The sequence below is a fragment of the Cervus elaphus genome, chromosome 11, assembly GCF_910594005.1.
Source record: "Cervus elaphus chromosome 11, mCerEla1.1, whole genome shotgun sequence".
Classification (NCBI taxonomy): domain Eukaryota; kingdom Metazoa; phylum Chordata; class Mammalia; order Artiodactyla; family Cervidae; genus Cervus; species Cervus elaphus.
This window is the reverse complement of record NC_057825.1, coordinates 76018625-76034681: the sequence shown is the minus strand read 5'-3', so window position 1 is coordinate 76034681 and position 16057 is coordinate 76018625. Positions and strand designations below refer to the sequence as shown.

Genomic DNA, 16057 nt, shown 5'->3' with positions numbered 1-16057 from the left:
CCTAAGGAAGACATCAGTGATGAATTGAATCACCTGGTTTCACCTGAAAACAATGGAGTCCATTGAATCAAGGCAGTCAAACATGCCTCCTCTGAGGACACAGAATTGATTTGTTTAATTTCTGAAAGGTCATCTGCCCTGGGAAAGGGAAGGGGAATTCTGCATTCTCGTCCACGGTCTGTAACCTCATCCCTGACAGCTGCAGGGACACGTGCATGAGAGGACTCTCTCCTTCCCCTCCTCCCGCCTCCTGCCTTGCATTCACACATAGCTGTGTGGCAATTTTCTTTTATCACCATGGCCTGGGATGGGCTTTACTTGCTAGGCATCATGTTCTCCACAGAGGCTTCCCATGGGAAAGTCTCTCTCAGGCCCCTCAAATCACCAGACCAGGCATTTTTTCCCATCTTGGGTTCATTCTCGGATTGACCTCAGTGCTTCAACAAGTCTTGACGAGTGTACCTATCCATGCCCAACTCTGTCTGAGTCAGTGTCTTTTTACACTGTCTTAGACATTCCCAGCTCCAGAAGGCAAAATACAAGGCAATAGAGCCCAAATCAAGCCAAAGCCAGGCTCCCATGAACCTGTACCTTGACTGCTGCAACTGCCTCCTAACTTACCTCCCTGATTTCTATCCCTGGGACCACCCCCATGCATTTATGCATGTCTGCAAGAGTAACTGTCCTCAAATTTAACTGTACATACTAAAATGACCACCACCCCCTTTCCTCCACCAAGAATCTTCAGAGGATCCTCTTTGCTTAGAAAATCAGGTACAAATGAAGAGTGCCAGGAATGATGGAGAAAAAGGTTAATATAACAAGCTCTATAAATAGAGTTTTTTGCTTTCTTCTTCCTGTCCTTTCTTTTCTCAGATTCTTTAATAGACATAAAATTATATAAGGTAATAATTACACTTATGCACTGTTGGGTTTGAAATATATATAGGTGTAACAATAATAAAATACGGTAACAAGAATAAGTTCAAAAGCGGGGAGAGACAATAGAGTTATCAGGAGTAATGTTTCTGTCTCACTGGGAATAAATTCATTTCAAGCAGGTTCTGATTAGGTGTACCTGGTAAGCCTAGAGAAACAATAAGAAAATAGCTCCAAAGACCTCCAAGTAAAGAAAACTGCAGACCAACATCTGTTACGAATACAGATGCAAAAATCCTCAACAAAATACTAGGAAACCAAATCCAAGAATATATAAAAAGGAGAATACATTGTCTCAGTTTCCTAGGGTTGCCATAACAAAGCACCACAAACTGGGTGGCTTAAGCAACAAAAACTTATTCTCTCTCAGTTCTGCAGGCTAGAAGTCTGGACTAATGCGTTGGCAGGACTGGTTCCTTCAGGTTCTTGAGGTATCTGTTCCAGGCCTGTTCCAGGCCTCTCTCCTACCTACTTATAGTTTCACTGTTTGTGGCAGTGTAACTCCAATTTTCAAATGATATTCTCCCCATGTGCATGTCTAGGTCCAAATCTCTCCTTTTTATAAGGACATCCGTCACATTCGATTAGGGTCCACTGTAATTCAGTATGACCTCATCTTTAATTATATCTTCAGCGATGCTATTTGCAAATAAGGTCACATTCTGTGGCCCAGGGAGTTAGGACTTCCACATACACATTTTTCCAGGGACACAAGTCAACCTAAAACAAACACTATGACCAAGCGAAACTTATCCCAGAAAAGCAAGACTGGTTTACCATTTAAAAATTAATTAATGTAATACACTATATTAATAGAAGTCAACAATCTTCATGATAAAAATATTAAAGAAACAGGAATAGAAAGGAACTTCACCAATCACCAAATAACAGAAACCTCACAACTAAATCATACTTAATAATAAAAGACTGAATACTCCTTAAGAGTATTCTTAAGTATTCTTCTTCTTTCTCCTTAAGATCAGGAACAAGATAAGAATTCCATTGTCACAACTTCTATTCAACACTGTATTGGAGGTTCTAGTCAGAACACTCAAGCAAGAAAATTAGCTAAAGGGAAATCAGATAGGAAACGAATAGGTAAAACTTATCTACATTCATAGATGTCATGACCTTATAATCGACCATCCTAACAAATTCACTAAAAAAACTATTAAAAGCAATAAATGAGTTCAGAAAGTTTGCAAAATACAAATCAATATAAAAAATCAGTTGCATTTCTATACACTTGCAGCAAACATTCAGAAAATGAATATGTATAAGAAAACAATTCCATTTATAATTACATCAAAAAGAATAAAATACTTAGGAATAAATTTAACAAAAAAAGTACAAAACTTAAACTCTGAAAACAACAAAACATTGTTGAAAGAACTTTAAGAAAACCTAAATAAATGGAAAGACATCTCTCCCATGTTTCTGAATTGGAAGATGCTATTTTCCAGTAGTCATGTATGGATGTGAGAGTTGCACGGTGAAGAAAGCTGAGCGCCGAAGAATTGATGCTTTTGAACTGTGGTGTTGGAGAAGACTCTTGAGAGTCCCTTGGACTGCAAGGAGATCCAACCAGTCCATCCTAAAGGAGATCAGTCCTGGGTGTTCATTTGAAGGACTGATATTGAAGCTGAAACTCCAATACTTTGGCCACCTCATGCAAAGAGTTGACTCATTGGAAAAGACCCTAATGCTGGGAAGGATTGGGGGCAGGAGGAGAACGGGATGACAGAGGATGAGATGGCTGGATGGCATCACTGACTCAATGGACATGGGTTTGGGTAGACTCCGGGAGTTGGTGATGGACAGGGAGGCCTGGCGTGCTGCGATTCATGGGGTCGCAAAGAGTCGGACACAACTGAGCGACTGAACTGAACTGAACTGAACTGATATTGCTAGGATGCAATACTTCCCAAATTGATCTATGGATTCAATGCAATCCCTATCAAAATCTCAGCTGATTTCTCTACAAAACTGACAAACTGACCCTAGTATCTTTACCAAATGCAAGAGATCCAGAATAGCCAGAACAACTGTGAAAAAGAACAGAGTTGGAAGACTCACAGGAAGCAATTTCAAAATTGTTACAAAGCTGCAGTACTGAAGACTGTGTGGCACCGGCATAAGCATAGACATAAAGATCAATCAAACAGAATTTACCTACATGTCTATAAGCCAGAACTCACAGTCAACTGATTATTGATAAGAGTGCCAAGATAATTAAATGGGGAAAACCGTGTTTACAACAAACAGTGCTAGGATAACTGGATACTCACATTCAAAAGAGTCAACTGGACCTCCACCTCAGTCCATATACAACTTAACTCAAAATGGATCAAAGACCTAAGTGTAGGAGCTAAAATTACTAAACTCTTAGAAGAAAACATAGATGTAAATCTTTATGACTTGCAGTTAGGAAATGGTTTCTTTCTTCTTTAAAATTTTATTTGGCTGCGCCAGGTTTTAGTTGCAGCATGCGGGGTCTTCACTTGGCCTGCAGGCTCTGAGTTGTAGCATGCACGATCTGGTTCCCCAGTCAGGGACTGAACCTGGGCCCCCGGCATTGGGAGTGTGGAGTCCCAACCACTGGACCACCAGAGAATTCACTAGCCAATGATTTCTTAAATATGACAGCAAACGCACAATCAGAGGAAAAAAATAAATCGGATATCATAAGAATTTTAAAAAATTTGTTCTTCAAAGGACACTTTCAGGAAAAACTATTTTAAAAGACCAGAAGTTATGATGAAGTTTTTACAAATCATAGATCTGATAAAGGACTCATAGTGAGAATACATAAAGAACTACAATATAGAAAAAATTACCTAATTAAAAAGTGGTCAAAGAGTCTGAATAGATGTTTCTTCAAAAAAAGATATACAAATGACTAATAAACACATGAAGAGATGCTCAATATTATCATCCAGGAGGGAAATGCAAATTAAAACCACATTGTGAAACCATCTCATACCCACTAGGATAGATATTATAACCCTTATACATTGCTGGTAAGGATATAAAATGGTAAAGGCAGTTTGGAAAAAGATTTGCCCAAAAGGTTAAACACAGTCACCATTTGCCCAACAATCCCACTGTTAGGTATATACCCAAGAGAAATAACAACAGGTGTACACAAAAAACCTGTATGTAAATATTCATGGCAGAATAATTCATAATAGCCAAAAAGTGATAAACAATCCAGATGCCCTTCAACTTACGAATGGATAAAGAAAATGCGGCATATCCATACAGTGGAGTATCATTCAGTAATAAAAAAGAAATGAAGTACTGGTACATATTACAACATGGATGAACTTTGAAAACAGTATACTAAAGGAAAGAAGCCACTCACAAAAGGCCACATATTATATTTTTCCAATTATATGAAATGTCCAGAAGAAGCAAGTCCATACAGACAGGAGTAGATCAGTGACTGCCTAGGGCTGAAAGTATGGAGCAACTGCTAATGGGTACAAGGTTTCTTCTTAGGGTAATGAAAATAAATTCTAAAATTTATTACAGTGATGGTTACAATTGGGGGATACATGTACACCCATGGCTGATTCATGTCAATGTATGGCAAAAACCACTACAATATTGTAAAGTAATTAGCCTCCAATTAAAATAAATAAATTAATTTATACAAAAAATTTATTACAGTGATGGTTGCACAACTCTGTGAATAAACTCAAAAATCATTAATTTGTACCCTTTAAATAATTAATTATATCTCAATTAAGCTGTTACCAAAACCAAAACCCAAACAAGAGCAAGGTAATGTTCCAAGAGACAAATATTGCAGACTATTTTCCTTGGTCCTGGCTCTATTCACCGGGGCCAGCAGACTTTATTAGTGAAGAATTGGCCAAAGCCCAAAGAAACTCTCTTCATCTGTGCTTTGTCTTGAGCAATTTATTTTTAAATAACCCTTTGTCAAATTAGACATACGCAGTCTGGTTTTCCATATCCTCTCCTAGGGTTTTTGATGTTTTTATCTTGGGTGGGGCACTGAGGGTATGTTTTCCTTTTTAAAAGATGTGATGGGTTAAGAGCCAATTAATTGTCAGTTTTAGTTTTCTTGGCCCCTGACTCCGGTCCATTTGCAACTCCAACAGCTTCCAGTATCAATCACACAGGAGCCAAACTCTCCATGAGGCAGAGAGATTTTCCCACTGCTTGAATTTCTAATTTCTTCTTTAATGGATCTGCAGCTTCTGCTCAATGTTCTTAGAGATCTAGGTGGGAGGGAAGTAATCTAATGGGACCTTGTAAACAATGAAGGAACAGAGGTTTTTTGCATCTAGGTTACCTGTTGCTGCTATAAATTGTGAGGCCAGGGCTGGGGAGGTTCTGGGGCTGGTTTGCTTGAGAGCTGGTTGGGGAGCCTGGGTTAGAGGTGAGTTTCTTATGTACGGAACAGCAGCAAGGGATAAGAGGGGGAGAAGAAGGGGACAGTGGGTTCAGGAGCTAGTGGATCACGTAAGCCAAGTTAGTTTGGAGGAACTTCAGTCCTAATGCTCCACAGGCTGTTCTGGACCTGTTTATGAGGCCCCCAGATTCACTCACTTCCTCCTTAGTCAGAAACTCCATCGGAAGCACTGTTTGCAATGGTTCATACACTTATCATGAGACACATAAAGGTAGATATGCGGGTACTGATATGGAAAGATGTGTATGCTATATTGTTAAAAAAGATAGGACAACATATATATAGTCTGACCCTGATTTTTAAAAGAACTTTATATATGGAGTGTATGTATAGACAAAGGTTGAGGATATACATAAATTATAAAAGGTGACTACATCTCAAATGACAAGGGGCTTTTATTTTTCAACTTTTATATTTCATTATTTATACTTTTTATACCATATGTATTTCCAACAAGGAAAAATAGAGATAAAAATAAAGTTATAATGACCAAAAATAACTTCAGATGTTTCTTGTAGGTGTTACTACAGGTTAAGTGACAGTATATTTTACTTAGTTGTTTTGGTTATTGAAGTAGCAAATTATACCAAATTTGACTCAGTTGGCCTTTTGACTTTTAGCTTCACAGAATCATTTTAACCCTGTAAAGCAAAGAATAGGAGCAAATGTTGGGTCTGACTTTGAATGATGCCACCTTCTCCTTCACGGCCAAGAGACTTCATCCTGGGAAGCAGGTGGGCAAATGTCCAAAGATCAAAGAACCAGCCACTGGGGTGGAGAAAGGCATCCAAAGCCTTGCTCCTTTGAGATTTCCCGAGTTACTATGGACCTGGCCATAAGGAGATGAAAAGTTTGTCAGAAGTGGGCCATGTTAGGAAGCAGGATGTCAGTCTTCTGTTACTTGGCTGCTTTTGCAAAATACTGCAACAAATCTGGAGACTTGTACTTGGCCTAATTGCTTGGATAAAACAAGACTTGAAACTTGAGACAAAGCAAAGCTGAGCTATTCCAATGCTCTCTCTCCCTCCTTCACCTCATCTCTCTCTACACAACTGTATCTTTACCTTTTCTGTAGGACTGAGCTATTTCAGACCTGTCGCAATGGATGAGCTATAGAGTTGTGACAAATTCTCTGGTATTTGAGAGGTTTCCCTGTAGTATTGAGATTAATCATTTATTTCCTTTCTTCAGGGTTAGACTCTTTTCTTTAAAAATCATTTAGTAGGGGCATACTAAATCTTTTAGATTCTCGATATGAGGTCAGAGAATAGCAGATCCTTTCTGGGGGTGGTTTTTAAATTAATTTCTAAAAAGGCAATTTTTAGTGCTGACAGGACAAGAGTCTGCTGATCCCACTCTCCCTCTAAATAATAAATGCAGCCATCATGCACAGAATCATCCTCACCATATAAAATGAGTGAGTGGGAAGAAATCTATATCTTTCTTCCTGTGAAATGGACTGCTCTGGCAGTGAGCCCAGTCATTCAGGAGTTCTCCATGATCTGTTATTTAAATCCAACTCATTATGACTGATTTTAGGCAGGAAGCCAAAATAAAAAGATCAACTATATATATTTTTGGTTTTTCCATCCTATCCTCTTTCCACCTTCAATTTTAACACAAGTGCTAACTCTGAGGTCAGGGTTAGATGTACAGACACCTCAACACAAGCACTCCATTAATCCAAAACCAAGCATTCCAAAAGAGTCTCGTTGCTTCAGATGAGATGGGATGACACTATATTCTGAAGTAGACAGCAGCCAAGTTTAACTCTAAAATGCCCATGATATTTAACTTGAAATATTCTTTGCTGCAGCTTAAATTCCAACACCTTTATGCTGCAGACATCATCAAGATGTTCGTCTTTCATCCCCAGTACCTGGCACAGGGTCTCAAGCGAAGTACCCAACAAAGTCTTTTGAACGGAAGTTTTAGGTCTATAGGGCCATATTTCCTATATTTTTTCTTGCATTCCACAAACATGGCTATTTAACCACTTCTCAAAGCCCTTCTGTGTTTGCTTGTTGTTCTTTTAAATTTTTATTTATGTTTAATCCATCTGGAACTAATTTTTGTGTTAGTGTGGCAGTATGATTTTACCCCAACCTGAAATGCCACTTTTAACATATATAAATTCCCCTTGATTTTGAATTCTCCGTTCATCCCACTCTTCTGTTTATCTATTCCTGCAATAGTACCACACCATTTGAATGAAAGTTTTGGAGTATAGTATCTGACAGGACAATTCCCCTGTAACATCCAACTCAATACTTTTTAAATATATTGATTTGACCTTTTTCACACTCTTCCAAATAATTTTAATTTTTAAAGCTTAAATAAACAGACAAACATATAAAAAGCAAAGGTAACTGAAATGATGATTGGAATTTTGGCAAAAGTAGATATATCTATCTATCTAGATACGATAATTTTTGAAGGACTGATCTTTCTACAGTATCATGTCTTCTAGTCCAGGGACATAATATACTTTAATATGTAGTAAAGTTTTATAATTTTTCTGCATATTAATCTTGCACATTGTTAGATTATTTTTAGATATTTTATAGTGTGGTGTTATATAGGAACTGTTTATTTCATCATATTGTTTCACATGCTTAAGGAAAACTGGATTTAACCATTTTATTGAACTCTCTTATTAGCTATTTATTCATCTAATCAATCAACATTTGGTGAGTACTTATCACAAATCTTATGTCACGGAATGCATTTTGCTGTAAACTTCTGTTCACCCCCCAACAGCTGAAATAAATGTATGAAGCTTTTGTTTTTCTCAAACAGCATTAAGTCCAGAGTAGGCAGTTAGTTCAAGGTTGCTTTAGTAACTCCACAATGACAAGGCGGATTCAGGAACTTGCTATCTTTCTGTTCACCGGTTGCTATCTAGTGCTGGAGATGTACTGTCTGGCCTCCAGCACCTCTACATTCTATGTGCATTTCAGGCAGGACGGAGGGCCAGGGCAAAGGATAAGGAAAGCATGATAGCTGAGCCTGACCTCCTCACTCTTTCTGGCCTTAGAACTCCAGCCCATGGCTTTTTCCTATACTCTCTAGCCAGAGTTACCTCACATGGCCACATTCACATTATTAGTCATATTACTGCTCCCCTCAGATGAGAATTCCTTTAGTAAGAAAGAAGGGGAGAATTCTGAATATACGTCTAGCAGGCCCTGCCCCTACAGAGACATTCAAAGAACTTATAGCTGAGTGTCTTAAGATTTCCAGCAACCCAGCCCTTGGATCTCTTTCTGCTCCCTAGTATTTCTATTTATTCCATTGGTGATCATATTCAGTCTCATGGCTACAGTTACATGCTGGTGACCACCAAAATACACATCTCTATCCCAGCCTTCTCCCCTGAACTTCAGACTGAAATAGCCAACTACCTATTTGTTCCCTCCACTTAGATGTCTAATGAGTATCTCAAATTTAACCTGTCCAAAATGAACTTCTTCACTAAAACTTCCCTCCCATCTTAGTAGGTAATACTTTCATCCCTCTGGTTCCTATCTGCCTCCCATATTTTATCCAAATACCCCAGGAAACCCTGTCTGACTCAACCTTCACCTTCTAACTGTATTGGGAATCCTACCACTTCTCACTTTGTCTAACACTAACATTCTGGTCCAGGTCACCATAATTTCCTACCTGCATTACTGCAACAGCCTCCAAAAATCATTATCCACATATAGAAGACCTTCCTCTTCTCTAATGAGGTTAGCCTTGTTCGCCTGCCTCTGTTACTTACTCCCATGATCATTCCCTATCCACTGTTACAAAGCTACCCCCAAAACTTCAATTTTGGAGTTAAACATCCAACTTTTCACAACTACTCTTTCCCAACCTTCACATCCTCTATTAATTCCACTATAACACTCCATCAGGAACTATAATCCATCATCAATCCCATTCTTTCTCACTGCTTCTCACTTTCCCCTCATATTCTTACTTTTCTTCTTACTGGGCTTAAATTCCATGGTCAATAATTTCTTTGTTCACATGACTTAAACTTTCTCGCCCTTCTATTGTATTCACTTGGCAACCTCCCAAACCTGATTAGATCCATCTTTCTACCTAACCTGGACCAGTACCATGCAGCTGATGTAGCTAAAGAAATATATAAGCAAACTAACTGATCCTACATTCAACTGATCACTAAACCAGTACACCATCTAACACTGCTTGGAAATCATACTCTATTTCCCTGGGTTTTTCACTTTTTTCTTACCTTTTCATTTTTTTTAAAAAATTAATTAATTAATTTTACTTTACAATATTGTATTGGTTTTGCCATACATTGACTTGAATCCGCCATAGGTGTACATGTGTTCCCCATCCTGAACCCCCCTCCCACCTCCCTCCCCATCCCATCCCTCTGAGTCTTCCCAGTGCACCAGCCCCGAGCACCCTGTCTCATGCATCAAACCTGGACTGGAGATTCGTTTCACATATGATAATTTACATATTTCAATGCCATTCTCCCACATCATCCCACCCTCACCCTCTTCCACAGAGTCCAAAAGACTGTTCTATATATCTGTGTCTCTTTTGCTGTCTTGCATACAGGGTTATCATTACCATCTTTCTAAATTCCATATATATGTGTTAGTATGCTATATGGGTCTTTATCTTTCTGACTTACTTCATTCTGTATAATGGGCTCCGGTTTCATCCATCTCATTAGAACTGATTCAAATGTATTCTTTTTAATGGCTGAGTAATATTCCATTGTGTATATGTACCACAACTTTCTTATCCATTTGTCTGCTGATGGACATCTAAGCTGCTTCCATGTCCTGGCTATTATAAAAAGTGCTGCAATGAACATTGGGGTACATGTGTCTCTTTCAGATCTGGTTTCCTCGGTGTGTATGCCCAGCAGCAGGATTGCTGTGTCATACGGCAGTTCTATTTCCAGTTTTTTAAGGAATCTCCACACTGTTCTCCATAGCGGCTGTACTATTTTGCATTCCCACCAACAGTGTAAGAGGGTTCCCTTTTCTCCACACCCTCTCCAGCATTTATTGCTTGTAGACTTTTGGATAGCCTCCATTCTGACTGAAACACAGATGGCTAACAAACACATGAAAAAATGCTCAACATCACTCATTATCAGAGAAATGCAAATCAAAACCACAACGAGGTACCTTTTCTTTTCTTCTCAAACTTTCAACTCCTTTCCCCTCTGAACTTTAGTCTCAGTCTTCTTTTGCATTTCAATGAGAAAATAGAAGCAATACAAAGAGATCTCCCATGAGCATCCATTATCATATCTTCCTAACTACACTTGTGTCCAATATTCAGTCTTCTCTACTTTGCTATGGACAGACTCTTTGTATCCCTATCTTAGACCAATCACTTGTGCACTAGATCTATTCAATCTCATCCACCCAATGATCCCATCCCAGTAATTCTCCTCTTCGCCTCCTGTATCAAATTTTCCTGGACCTTTCCTATTTGTATATATTATTATTTCTTCTGTTTTAAAAAAAGATACAATTCTCCCTGTACTCCATTTTCCCCTTCCATCCACTCTTCTATTTCTATTTTTCCTTTACAGCAAAAAAACCCTGAAAAAATTATCTATATTCCCTATGTCCAATCTAACTCCTCCTACGCTCTCTCAAACCCACTCCAGTAAGGCTTTCATCTCCACCGTTTATCAGAAACAATTCTTGTTGAGGTCAATAAAACATCTGCCCCAGTTAACTTCTGGTCATTTTCATACCTCAGTTAAACCTCACTGAAACATTTTCTAACTTTTCTGTAAAAGTCAACTCATCTATTATATGCTATCACTATTATATTGCTTATCATGCTTGTGATTTTATATTTTTATGTGATTCTTAATGATTCTTTTTTCCTCAATAAACTTCAAGCTCCATAAAGGCATTTTTGGAGCTCTATTTTTCTATAACAATTGTATGGTCAGTGTCTAGGACAATGCCTGGCACATAGGAGGCCATCAACACAATTTGAAAAAATGAATGCTTTATTATCATCATCCCCGTTTTAAACTTGGGAAAAGAAGGCCCAGAGACGTAAAGGTACCAGCTTAAATGCACATTGTAGATTATTGGTAGAACAGGAATTAGAACTAGTTGAATATACTGACCACCAAGCATCATGCTACATTATGGAGTCATGAAATAAATGAAAAGAGCCCTCTTCTCCCAGAGCACTACCATGTTTGGGCTGAACAGGACAAGTCCTCCTTGTGTCTCCAAGGGCTTAGCTACCAGGTCAACAGAGATGAGTCACACTGTTGACCACTCTGGTTCCTGTGTTCAAAGTGCCCAGGGAGAAGGCCCCTTCCCTGAAAGCATTTGTTTGACTAAGTATGGTGACGGGTGTTAACCAGACTACTTGTGATCATTTTGCAATATATACAAATATCAGATCATTATCTTGTATGCTTGAAACTAATATAATGTCATATGACAACTATACCTCAATTTTTTTAAAAAAAGCATTTGCTTGAAATTATATTGCAGGCTTCAGAATAAGACTCTTCAGATGCATATCACTCATCAATGATCTACAAACTATGAACTAGGAAGAACACAGGGAGGAGTGAGCGGGAAGGCCAACTTGAAGTTACAACATTAAGAGCCACTGTTAGCTGAAGACCACTAAGAAAGAGACAAAAAGCATTTCGGAAGTGAAATCGTTAGGCAAACAGGAATTGCATTATATACTTTTAAGGAACCCACGGCATTAAAAAGGTCTACTTAAACCAGTTGGAAGGCTGCAAATTTTGAGAAACATGAACCATGCAGAAATATCAATAAACATAGTATGATTTACCACTTTGTAAGGGACTGTTACTATTAAGGGCTTCCCTGGTAGCTCAGATGGTAAAGAATCTACAAAGATGATCAGATGATTCATTATACAAAATGGGGCACTTTGGAAACAAAAAGAAGCACTATTTAAAATTATGACAGGGCAATGAGGGTTTACCAGGATTGACTGTCCCAGGTAAACAAGCAGGACTGGTCACCCTCTTTAGTAATCATCTACTCATTATGCATTAAAAAAACAAAAACAAAAACCAGGTACTTAATCTGTTATGTAAATGACTCCTTCAGGGAAATCAAGCAGCCAGAATGGACAAGGTATCAGTCCAGTGTGGGCTCTGTGTAAATCATTTTTACCCTCTATGATCCTGCTAATATTTACCATCTCCACTGGGGAAAAACAAAAAAAGAGCGAGTTAAGAGTCACTGGCTTTATCTACTTGTTTTTTCGTCCTTTCACACCTGATACATTCAATCTATAGGAGGGGGCCATTTCTATCCCCATTTGGAGTTCAATATTTATGCTTATGAAAGAATATGCCTTTCTGTGATAAGTCAAACAGAATTTGAGTCTTGGGATTTCTAGAGACTTCCATTTTCCCCAAAGGCACAGCTGGCTTATACAAAATTTGTATGAATATGTGCCATATCTACTTCAATCAAGACTGACTCTTAGATAATTCACTGAACAACACAACAAAAACAAAATCACTAACCACAACATTTTATTGTAGAGATCAATACATATATTCTTCTGAGAAATAATTTGAGCTATTCACTTGATGGTTATGACCACATCAGGATCTGTTTAATTGATAATATTTTGGTTTGCTCGGCAAGAGAAAAATCACAAGTCGAATCCAAAAGGCCTGATTTAAGGAAAAAAAAAAAGTCTATAAAAAGAGAGGATTAAATACTGCCAACTCTATTATCAAGAAACATTATACGATTTAAATTACGAAGATAACTCCACATAAGTCCAGCAAGGCAAGTTGGCAAGTAGAAGTGAAACAGTCTATTATACAAAATGCAAAAGGATTCAAAGATGAGTTATAAAAAATAAAATTTTGGTCAGAAAATCATTACTACATGAAGCCACATAAAGGTGTCTGTGAGCTGCTTTTTCTAAGGGGAAAGGAAATCAAGCAATTAGCTCTCTATTTATTCAAAAGGAAAAATAAGGAAAATGTTTGGAAAATACTTCTGATATTAAGTGAGTTCTTTCTCATCTGCCAGCCAGAGCTCACAAACATCTGACTTATTCTTGCCAACCTGTAGAAGTGAGGGAATAAAACCACTGTCTGGCCATCAGTGACACACTCACAACACCCGAATGAGATCCAAGGTAATCCTAGATCGGGGAATGTCAATGTTGAGTACTCGGACTTCCACTCTTTCTCCAGGGCCCAGTCCAAGACTCCTTCGCTTCTTCGTCTTAGAAAGTTTTGCTTCTGTTACATTTCGTATGGGAATCAGCCCTGATCTCCCCACTCCTATATCCACAAAAATTCCAAACAGGGTGGCATTCTCGACTTTGCCTGTAAGAACTGTCCCAACCTGCAGGTCTTCCAAGCAGACTATGCTTCTCTTGAAATCAGGTTTATCGAAATCTACAACAAAAGGGGAAAATGGACAGTGTGTATAAATAATAAGGCATTGTTAGACACAACATGATTTAATGAGTAAGTATTGAATACATATCAATTGTGTGCCCAGACCGGTATTAAGCATTGAGGGGAGACACAAAAGGAGCTGAAGATATAGGCCTGCCTTCAGAGAAAAGGCATCCTAGTTGGAGAAACAGCATGTGCAAAGTAGAAACAATTCAAGAAAGTTTACTCAAACACCATCTTCTCCTCAAACTCTATCTTGCCAACCTGTGAACATCAGCACCACACACAAGGGCCTCAGAAGAGCGTCTTATTTTCTTTATGAAGAGGAGATGAGAAAGTACATTTGCTCAATGAACATGCAAGGCTAAATCACAAATACTGAGACAATAAGACCCTTGTTAACAGAAGAGTGGGAGTTTTCCTCCAAGTAACTGAATTCTCAAAATGTTTAAAGTGGGTAGAACATCCATAAATGTTTAGTCAAATGTGGTGAAATTTAAATGTTCTTTCTCATTTCTCCCCCCAAAATTTGAACTCAAGGATCAATTCCTATCCACTTTGAATAAATTTATACAATCAAAAAGAATGGACTCTTGATTATCTATTGCTCAGAAACCCTGATGGGCCAGTACCTTATCTCCTTTCTCCTCTTTCAATTCAATTCATAAAACATTTATTAACTCCTATTAGCACTCTACCAGGTACTCAAGAAACAAAGATGAAGCACAGATCTCTACTCTCTCAAGTTCTTATAGCCCTCTTTCCCTCGTTCGTGCCCGCGTACAGATACATTTCTCTGTTCATTAACACCACCCCCCACCAAAGACAGGCACAAAGTTGCTGAGGAATCGCGGCTTAAGTTAAAGCAAAACAAAAACAACAACAAATGCTTTATGATGGAGAAGGTTACAACTAACAACTGAAACAGGGCTTTTGGATTATCTGTGGATTCCATTTACCCATGCTCCTCTTGGCCCCCTTTCCTAGGATTACTGAATGTTGATTCTAACAACAAAGAACACATTCTATGCTTGGATCTCCTTTTACTAAGACCTCATTTTCCCCTCCACCCATTCCATTTCCTTTTCCTTCACAGCTGTTGGCTTTATCCTGATTACTTGTTAAAACTATCCTTTACATTTGTATTAACAACTGGTCACCTCTTGGTTCCCCTCCCCCAGCCTAACCATATTGAAATCAAGGTTTTCTTTTTTAAAAAATCCACTTTTTACCTTTAAAACAAAACAAACCTCCTCTTTAAACCTTAAATCTCATTTTCCTCATAAAAAAGGAATATGCTAACACTAGAATTGATTGTGTAGAATTCCATCTGATGCTCAGGAGTGAATTCCAAAAATAAAGAATCCACTGAATACGCCATTACACTGGGCAAGGACTGTGTCAAAGCAAAGGGAAACCAAGTTGTTGATCATGGTCAGAGGTAGGATGGTCTCTGAGGCCCCACAAGTATTGTTTTTATACTCAGAAACTGACCCTCTTTCTTACAGAGGTCCAGCAGCTACAATTCCCCAAGGGTTTCTGATCAGCTGCTTAAGTTTGCATGGGAAATCAGAGTCAAGAACTATTAACCATAGCCCGGGCCACTGAGAAATCAGAAAAGCCTCCATGTGCCAGGCGAACTTTAACACTTTGATTGCCAAGGCTGCACGCTCAGTCCCTGTCACCAGGTTGCTTCTGATGAACACAATTTATGGAAACTAACTGGCGACCAGAGTGTTAATAACATAGAGTTGATTATATCATCAGAAAAACAGAAGACAGGATGAGCATAAAGAATGAGGCAAGAAAGGAAGTAATTTTGAGAAAATGGAGGAAAAAAAAGAGATGTAACATAAATGCAGAAACATTCAAAATACTATCTGCTCCTTTAAACGTATGACTGTCTGCTTTTCTTCCTGATGTATTTAGTGTTAAAATAAAAGTTCTCAGACATCTAGAAACCTGTGACTTATGCTAGGGCAAAAGTCGGTTCCAAAGAGATCTATTTGACATTTCACTTGAAACAATGATAAATACTGCAGAAACTGGTAAGCTCAATTTAGAGCCCAGGTGTATGCTTCTGCTCAACTAGAGGCATCATCAGGTAAAGACCAACTTAGCTGTTGGTTGTCTAACTCAGCTGTGTAATCTGAGTGCTGACCTTTGTGCTGAGTCTACAGTGTAACTGAGATCATGGAACAATCAACATCAAGACCGAAAAAACAAAGATGGACAAGAAAAGCCAG

General features: G+C 38.4%; 1 protein-coding gene across 3 annotated transcripts in view; it reads right to left on the bottom strand.

Annotated features, from left to right (window-relative positions):
* Positions 1-12906: 12906 nt before the first annotated feature.
* Positions 12907-16057, bottom strand: part of SRBD1 (S1 RNA binding domain 1) — a 228280-nt gene continuing 225129 nt past the window's right edge. For all 3 annotated transcript variants that reach the window (XM_043918107.1, XM_043918108.1, XM_043918109.1), the window contains exon 21: positions 12907-13808. In XM_043918107.1, coding sequence (XP_043774042.1) covers positions 13519-13808 — 290 coding nt within the window. In that variant the 3' untranslated portion in view covers positions 12907-13518. The remainder of the gene's footprint in view (positions 13809-16057) is intronic.